Consider the following 8,453-nt stretch of genomic DNA (forward strand, 5'->3'; position numbering starts at 1 on the left):
GCTTCCTTGGAAGACCTAGACGTCATGCATAGTACCAGTATTGGCATTAGGCCCTATTGTGGGATGCGGGGCGTGAGACAAATATGACAATAATCTGACGATCTAAAACTCTGTTTACTCCTCATGTTTACTTTACCCCTATGAAATACGAATAATTTACATTTTATACCATTCAGGCATTGAAGCCCTGACCTAAGCTCAATTGTTTTACAAGTGTTTCCTCTTCTTCCGATAGTAACCTTTTCACAGTACAACCATCTTCAGTTAAAACCAAAAACCCTGATTCTTTCCTTTCTCTTCTACTTCCTCCTCCAAGTTTTTCTTCACTAAGCTCTATCGATTACAGTACAGAACCCTCTCTGAAACCCCAAGCTTTTAATCAATGGGGAAACCACCTACATCAAAAAAGCAGCAGAAACGTGGTGTAGATTTTAAAGTAATTGAATTTTTTTTTCTTCCCCTTTTCCAATTTTTTCCTCTTTCTTTGTATCTCTGATACTACTCTGGATTTTTATTTCTGAATGAATTTGTATGCAGAAATTCAAACGAAAGATTGGAAGGAAATTACCCCCAGCAAAGAATGATACCAACACTAACATCCAATCAAAAGGTACTCGATTTTTTTTCCTTAAAAATGCATTCTTTTTTATTGATTTATATGAGGAAAAATGGTTTAGTTGATGGGTTATTGATGGACTCATATGAAACAGCAATTATTTTACCTGAACAAAGTGTGGCATCAGAGAGACTTGGTTTGGCATTGAGTAAAAAAGGGTTAACTTTGAAAGAGTTGCTTCAGCAAACATCTCATCACAATGCTAAAGTTCGAAAAGGTAATATTTGAGTATTCTACATTTTAGGTTTTGTATAGAGTAGTGGAATTTGTTTTTTTACTGGTATGAAAACTTTGTTTTGTTTCGCAAAAAGATGCGGTTGTGGGTATTGGTGACTTAACGATTAAATATCCAAATGAGTTGAAAGTGCATAGACTTGCTATTATTGAAAAGCTTCGTGAACGTATAAGTGATGAAGATAAAGCGGTCCGTGAAGCGTTATTTCTACTTCTGAAAACTGTGATTTTCCCTGGTTCACTAGAGGTAATTTAAAAGACTTGTGTACCTACATGTAATGTACATGTATATGCTTTTTGTAATACTAAAGTGTAATCACCTTGTCATTAATAACGTACTTTGTTATTTTCTGCATAACATTCACTAATTTATTTATTTTCAGGATGCGTCCGGACCATTTATTTCCCTGATAATGGCGTACATATTTAACGCAATGACACATTTAGCAATCGATATCCGGTTGATGGCTTTTAAATTCTTTGACCTGGTTGTCCAGCATTATCCATCTTCATTTTTATCTTCAGCTGAAAAGGTATGTTGAACAATTTCTCAGTATACTCTTGTTATTATTTACTAGATTCAATTCGCTGTGTGACGATGAATGTGTCTACTTTAGGGTAAACATGTCGATGTCAGATTGCCATCTTCTTGGGACTTAATTAGCTAGTTTGTCACAGTGTCCATGTTCCTTTACTTTAGAAGGAGGCTTAGAAATTCGGATTGGTTGCTCTGGGTTCTTGTAAACCATCAATTGCTTTCCTTTAGGCCACAACCCAGTGAGCTGCTTGTTTTGAAAATAATCAGAAAAGAGGTGTAGGCAGGATGCCTTGTTGATCTAGCACATCACTTAAAGTTGAGAACTTCTTTTGCTAATCCTAATAAAAATGAAGTTGTGCAGTTCTAGGAATGGTGAATCATCACCCTCACAACTTAGTGGTTATTATTTAAGTTTTAATTAATGTAGAGCTTGCACATTCAGTTCCTAGCACATCCGGCATACCGAGCATTCAAACATAATATTCATGATTAAATTTTCATCATTTTTTAAGCTTAAATTATGTATCTACATGTTTTAGACATCAATTGCATGCATTTTTATTTGTATACACATTAACTCAAACGACTAAGTTTTCATATTGAGCGATTCTTTTATTCCAAAGGAAATTTGTTATCCCCAGGTTTTTTATTTTAACGTTTGTGTCTGTCTATGTGCCTCTTACCAAAACCTCTCAATTAGATGTTTAACAATATATTAGTCACAGCAAACATGTAGATATATACTTCCGAGTCACTCTCTTTTAACATAACTTGAAAACATATTGAGCTACCATAATTTTTGTATTCAAGATTGGATTAAGATAAAATCCAACCTCGCCCTGGTAAAGCCTTGGTCACGCAACCTTTTCTTTGGGCTGTCATTGTTTGTATGAAATTAATGTTGTTCAACAATGTTTCTCAAATATTTGGAAATAGGCACCACTGACTTTGTATTTGCTGTAAACTATCATCATCTAGTTGGTGGGTTGTTGTTGGACTTTGTTTATAAGTTGCTGTTCTGAGTTTTGGGCTGTAATAGGTTCTTCAGAATTATGGGGATATTTTGCGAAAGAATCACATATTTTTAGAGGACAAGGGCAAACTCAAGAATGCTCTTGGTGGATTAGTTTGCTGCTTGTCATTGTTGCCTTTTGTCAATAAAGAAAATGGCTCAGCATCCGACAATGTACGTTAGAATACCAGTTTACCCATTTGTTCTTTATGAATCTTATGTGAATTTCATTTATCTGTTATTGATATATTTTTTTAAAATCTTTTCTGCTAAAGAAGTGTAACAATGCAAGTGGAGCGCTGCATGCGTTTGAATCTGAGGCACCTAAGAAGAATACTGGTAAGTGAGTCGGTCATACAAGTATATTTTTCCTACAGAAACTACTAGTATGTTTGCATGTTCACGGAACTGCTTATGTTGATTTCTTTGTTCAAATTGTTCCTCACAACCTCTGGGTTTCTTTATTTTAGTTATAGGGAATAAAGATATCCAGTCTTTCACCTCTCTGTGCAGGATTTGCTTCACTTGTTACGACGTTAGAAGACCTTTTGCAAATCTTGTACAATTGTTTCCAAGAACTTACTTCTTCAGTTCGTGTGATGTCGCAAATCGACGTTAAGTCAATTGATTGTATGTCATGTGTACTTAAATGCATCGATCTTGCCGTTAAATTTTTCATTCTTGGGAACAGTAGCAGCGGAACAGGTTTTGAGGTTCTTGTCCCTTCTATGTCTAAAGGAGCCGAGTTTGTTTTGGGAAAGTTTACAATGCAGATGTTATTGAAGAAGTTGTTGCAAATTTTCCCACTCGACCCAATTCATCAGCCTTCACAAAAGGTGTGTCCTCTTTTACCTGGAGAATGACACACACTTCCAATGTACCTTCAGAATGGTCCTGATTTATTTTTGGTCTACATGAATTATTTATTTATTTATTTTAAAAATTGGATCTCGCTCTTGTAACCGAAAGTGGATGCTTTTGTATCATAATATGTTTTCCCTATCAATAAGATGATCCATGATCAGTCATATTTAAAGCCGAGATATCTGCTATTATGTGGATTGCTGGATTAGTAATGTTGCGTGTACTACACAACCATTAGCGCATTTGTTGGGTCATTGGTGCTTAATCTGCCTCTATTTTGTAGGATGATGAGATATATTATGTGTGGAACGTTGGGATAGCTGAAATCCTTATGCGCATAAGTGAAGCCGTCGATCCTCTTGCAATTTTGGGTGGAAGGTTCCTATTGTTCATAGAAAATGCTTTGTCTGCACAGGTTTGCTGCTTTCTATTTTTTCCGTAATCTCTCTCAAATGTTGTAATTATTTAAAGCTTTACTACCATGTGTTATTTTTAGCTTCGCAAGTCGATTTAGAGGAAGCCTTCTTGTTTTAGCTTGATGGGAGGCATCCCCGGTTTTGATGTTTTGCTTCCCCATTAATTATGTTGGCGGTCTTAGGTTTCTATACAATTTAGCTGAACATAGTCTTGTTATCTACTTGAACAACCTTATTAGGATATTCCTCATTTGAGCTGCCTGTATGTACTTAAGTTTTGAAAGGTCGAAAGTTTCGTAGGTGTCAGTTATTGCTGATAATAGCCTCACATTGGATGGGCAGCTTAAGATCCTGCAGTTAATAAGCCTTGGGCAGTTCTATCGTTGTAAGCCAGTATTCAAGATTAGCCATGCCCATGAACTTTAATACGGTATCAGAGCAGGTAAATAATTTGTTATGAGTCTAATATGACCACACCTCTGCTTCACTCTAGTCCAATCCTTGTATCTCGGTTTTCAAGATTAGTTAGTGCCCGTGGACTTGGATAGTTATTTAGTTTTTATCTATTAATTTGTGATGAGTCTAATATGACCACACCTCCTCTGCTTCACCTGAGTCCAATCCTTGTAACCCGGTTTTCAAGATTAGTTAGGGCCCATGGACTTCGATAGTTTTTTATCTATGAATAATTTGTGGATGGAAGAGAAATTAATTACTCTTGATTACATACCTGAATAAAGAATTGTATTACAGCGAAAGCAATTATGAATGATTATTTTTTCTCATGAAAGAACTTTGATTCAGAGTAGTGGGACTTGTTTTTACTGGTCAAAGTTTGTTATATCAAAACCCTAGCTGCAACCATAGCCTTTCCAAAGTGATTGCTGAGAAGCATAGATTTTAGTGTTTGATTCAGAATTATTTGATAAGCTTGTTGATTTGATATTTTTACGGCTGGGTTCCCCGTTCATGTTTCACGTGTTCCTTGAATATTTGTGGAAATCAGGATACATTTTACCATAGCATTGCCGTAATTATTTTAACTAGCAACTGTTCTCTATTTCCAGATTTGTTGTAGTACGCGCTCTAGTGGGTCCATCTGGGAAAATAATACAGTTTTGCTGCTTCCATTCATTCCACGACTAGTATCACGAGTGCAAAGCGATTGGAAATTTCGCCTTCTACAGGTTTGATTTTCTTTCTTCTGTTTTCTGTTATTATCTTTTCTGCTCTTCCATTTGTTCCTTTTTTTTTCCTCGTTTCCTTTGTTGAGCAATTTCAAACACACTAATTTTTGGGGTCACTCATCATTTTCCAGATCAAGGATGTGACTTTGTCTTATTAATAAAGTTTATTTGTCTAACATTGTCGGAACCCTTAAATGATTTCTAGATTCAAGTATCAATGCTGCAGTTACATTTTTATGACCGTTCAGTTTGTCCTTCTTTTAACGTAAGGGCGCTTATAATGTTGTCCTCTGAGAACATTTTTTTTTATACTATTTTGTCTGCAGGCGTTTACTAACACATTCAAAGGTTGCAAACCAAATTCTGCACTCAATGTTGCTTGTGTAAATGCGATCGAAGAACTGTTACTTCCTGTAAGTGCTTGCTTCCTTTGGTTCTGATGTCATATTTGTATAGTCATCTTTAATCATCTGTACATCACATTTTTTTCATGTCCATTTCATGCAATGCCCTAAACCTCTGCACTGTTCTTTTCTTCAAGTCAAACAGGGACACCTCTGCACTATTTGCAGATACAAGTGAATCGGAGATATTAGACTTTCAGATTAGTTGGATTCAAGAGCTTCCTCATTTGCTGGTCCAGTTAGGTGATGGACACCCTTCATCTTCTAAGGTGCGCATTCGGATCTGCCCTCAATGCTAATATTGAAAAGGATAGTTTTTTCTTAGTTCCATGATGTTTTATGAAAAGCTGTATCTTTTTATTAACATTAAAACGAACATGCTACTTGTAGGTTATTTTGCTTTTTCTTCTTCGTCTAGGACAATGTGCTCCAATAAACCCATCCCTTGCTTCGGGGTACGATAACTTACAAAAATCATTAACAGAGTTCTACAGTACTCCTCAAGCTGAAGGTACTAATCAACACATATTAATTAACATAAGTTGAAAGCATATCATCTTCCGTCATGTTCACTTACGTCCTTACCACAGGAGCTATGCACAATGGTCCTTTTGTAAAGCTTCCTAGAGACTGCCAGGAACTTGCTGTTTCTTCTTTGTATTATTTCTCCAGTTTGGATCCACTTCTGCTTCGGTCATTAGCTTCTTGCTGTCTATGTGAGTACTCAATTGTTTTGAATTTTCTTGAAGTTCCATTTGGATTGTTTTTGGGAATGTATCCTCACTTCTTTTCTTTCTATATGGAAGCAGGTAACACTTTGGAACCATTTGTCTTATTTCGGATCATAGAAGTGCTTGACTCATCCCATAAAGCCGGGCACATCCAGATTGCGGACTATATCAGTTTCTGTGTCACTTTGCTGACACGCTTTACAATTACCCCAGGTAACACCAGCATAACGTTTTATTAATTTCGTAAATGTCTCCTTTCATCAGAAAACAAGATATTGCACAGAAGTGGGAAATTGTTTATCGTTTAAAAGTATCAATTCAATTAACTCAGAGATCAGATGCAAAGACCTGCCTCCACTGAGTACCCTAGTTGCGCATTTGCTTTTCTCTTTTGTTTCTATAATGGATAGGGGTTTCCCATGGAGAAAATGGATGCATGAGCTGACAGATGTCCTTTGATTCTCTTCTTGCATCCATTTTGACAAGTTAATCTGAACTTGGCAGAAAATTCAGAATGTGCCGCAAACAACAAGAAGAGCACTTCCCATTATCAAACAGTTAAGGCTGTGACAGACGTTGTGTGTTCTTGCTTGTCTCACATAGGTGATGATGCTACAATTCTGCAGATGCTACAGAGGATTATGGTCTCTGAGTTGGTGAGGAGTAAACTCTTTTTTCACCTTTTTTTCTTTCTTTTCAATCTGTATGAATCCGATTCCGATCGATCGGAACAGAGCATGTGTGTTAGTACTGCTTTTCTCAGTATATGTCCTGTAAAAAAATATTGGATTACTCTCTCACGTGGTCGCTGTTTGACCTACAGTCTCTAAACCCACTGTTAGACAACAAGCGTGCCATGCTCAGATTACTTGTTCTACTGGATTCCAAACCAACAATACTCCCTGAGCAGAGTATTAGCAATTTAGCCAACTCTCTGTTGCAATATCTGCTTGATGCTGCTTCCGTAAGTATCCTGTCTTCGTTCAATTTCTCAATTTATTGTTCTCTAAATTTCCTGATTGCATTTGCCTCTTCACATGTTATTTGCACTCTAAAAAGAAAATATTTTCTCTTTTTCGATCATTCTGGTTCATCAGTGATGATATAAACCTTCATTACTTATAAAATTACGTCGGTATCTCCTCTATTCTTCTCTTTTCTTTCAACTACCTTCTGTTCATATTTTGCCAAAGAAAGAATGAATATCTGATTCTCATATCCTAGATGCTTCATATTTTGCAGTATATTCCAGAAGATAATGATGACATCGATTACGATGAGTCTAATGACAAAGATCAGATGCGGATATGCCAATATTATTTTGTACCTTGCTTTTTCCTGTTTGATAGGAGTGGCAGACTTTTAAGTCTTGTCTTGAACTTGATGGGATCCTTAATAGCTGAAGCAAAGCCCTTGGATCCTTCACATCAATGCAATGAACCTGTATTTGACCGGGCAAACAGGATAAGTGCAATCACTTCTATTCTTATATTTATGCGTGGGGATGTGAAACTCAGGCGAGCCCTGTCTTCATGTAAGGCAGAGATGACATATGTTTTGCAGAACTTGCTCTCTCTACAGGTAAGCCCTAAATTGGGTATGATAATACACAGGTGTCTCCAGCATTATAAATTTGCATTTGATGTTTATAACAACGGCAACCTTTTGAATGTTACTGAAAGAATGGTTATTTGTAAATGCAGTCATCGAATGAACTTAACATGAATCTCGAAGAAAGACACAGATTGCAGCTTTCATATGATCAACTGAAGTCATTTACAAACACATAATGGCTCAATGGACCTGCAATTTTGGACCTAGCCCTGCAGGTTGTAAGGTACACAGAAATTTGGTTATAGCTGGAGAGGTCGAATGCTTGAACTTGGGCTCTTAATTTTTTTTGAAGGTGGTCTAGCTTGTAATTTTTTTGAAGGTGGTCTAGCTTGTAACATTAGAATACATTAGTATGTAAAATGTCAGCCATTTATCTCCTTTCTCAGTTTATCATTATTATTTGTTGTGAATTGAGATCAATTTGGATGGAACAGTGTATGAGAAAGTAGATATATGAGAAAGTAGATAAACTGAGAAAGATGAGAAAAATAATTTTGGATGGATCAATGTCTCCCCCAAAGAGTACGCAATTTGAATAGCAAGCAAGGTACAAAACACAATCTCCCACCGCCATCGGTTGCCTGAATGGGTTTGTTGAATCTGCAATTGAAGTCCGTTAAGTACATTATCTTCCTGTCCGATATTGAATAATGGAATGATAATTTCTATATACACATACAGGAACTGTTAAGAGGGCATTTGGTTACAGTGCCAATGCAAGAGGCAGCAAGATGTGCAGCTTCTTCTCATAGTCGGAGAATATAACTGGCACATTCATCTCCTTAATCGACTCCTTAGATTTTTATATACATTACTAGGATATGACCCGTGCCGTAA

The 8,453-nt window shown here is 36.5% G+C and overlaps 1 protein-coding gene across 3 annotated transcripts; it reads left to right on the plus strand.

Moving 5' to 3' along the window:
- Window positions 1-226: 226 nt before the first annotated feature.
- Window positions 227-8,176, plus strand: LOC113275853. 3 transcript variants are annotated; one of them, XM_026525417.1, is made up of 19 exons: window positions 227-436; window positions 538-610; window positions 711-833; window positions 928-1,097; window positions 1,234-1,383; window positions 2,428-2,574; window positions 2,676-2,739; window positions 2,914-3,236; window positions 3,548-3,679; window positions 4,748-4,867; window positions 5,194-5,280; window positions 5,409-5,540; window positions 5,662-5,782; window positions 5,862-5,987; window positions 6,081-6,215; window positions 6,507-6,658; window positions 6,826-6,966; window positions 7,245-7,583; window positions 7,706-8,176. In XM_026525417.1, exons 1-19 carry the CDS (start codon window positions 383-385, stop codon window positions 7,790-7,792), a joined length of 2,676 nt encoding a protein of 891 aa, XP_026381202.1. In that variant the 5' UTR covers window positions 227-382; the 3' UTR covers window positions 7,793-8,176. The 3 variants fall into 3 exon arrangements, with proteins under 3 accessions (XP_026381202.1, XP_026381203.1, XP_026381204.1); XM_026525418.1 differs by having other exon boundaries at window positions 2,679-2,739; XM_026525419.1 differs by having other exon boundaries at window positions 2,437-2,574.
- Window positions 8,177-8,453: the final 277 nt, after the last annotated feature.

The sequence above is a fragment of the Papaver somniferum genome, chromosome 4, assembly GCF_003573695.1.
Source record: "Papaver somniferum cultivar HN1 chromosome 4, ASM357369v1, whole genome shotgun sequence".
In the NCBI taxonomy this organism is placed as follows: Eukaryota; Viridiplantae; Streptophyta; class Magnoliopsida; order Ranunculales; family Papaveraceae; genus Papaver; species Papaver somniferum.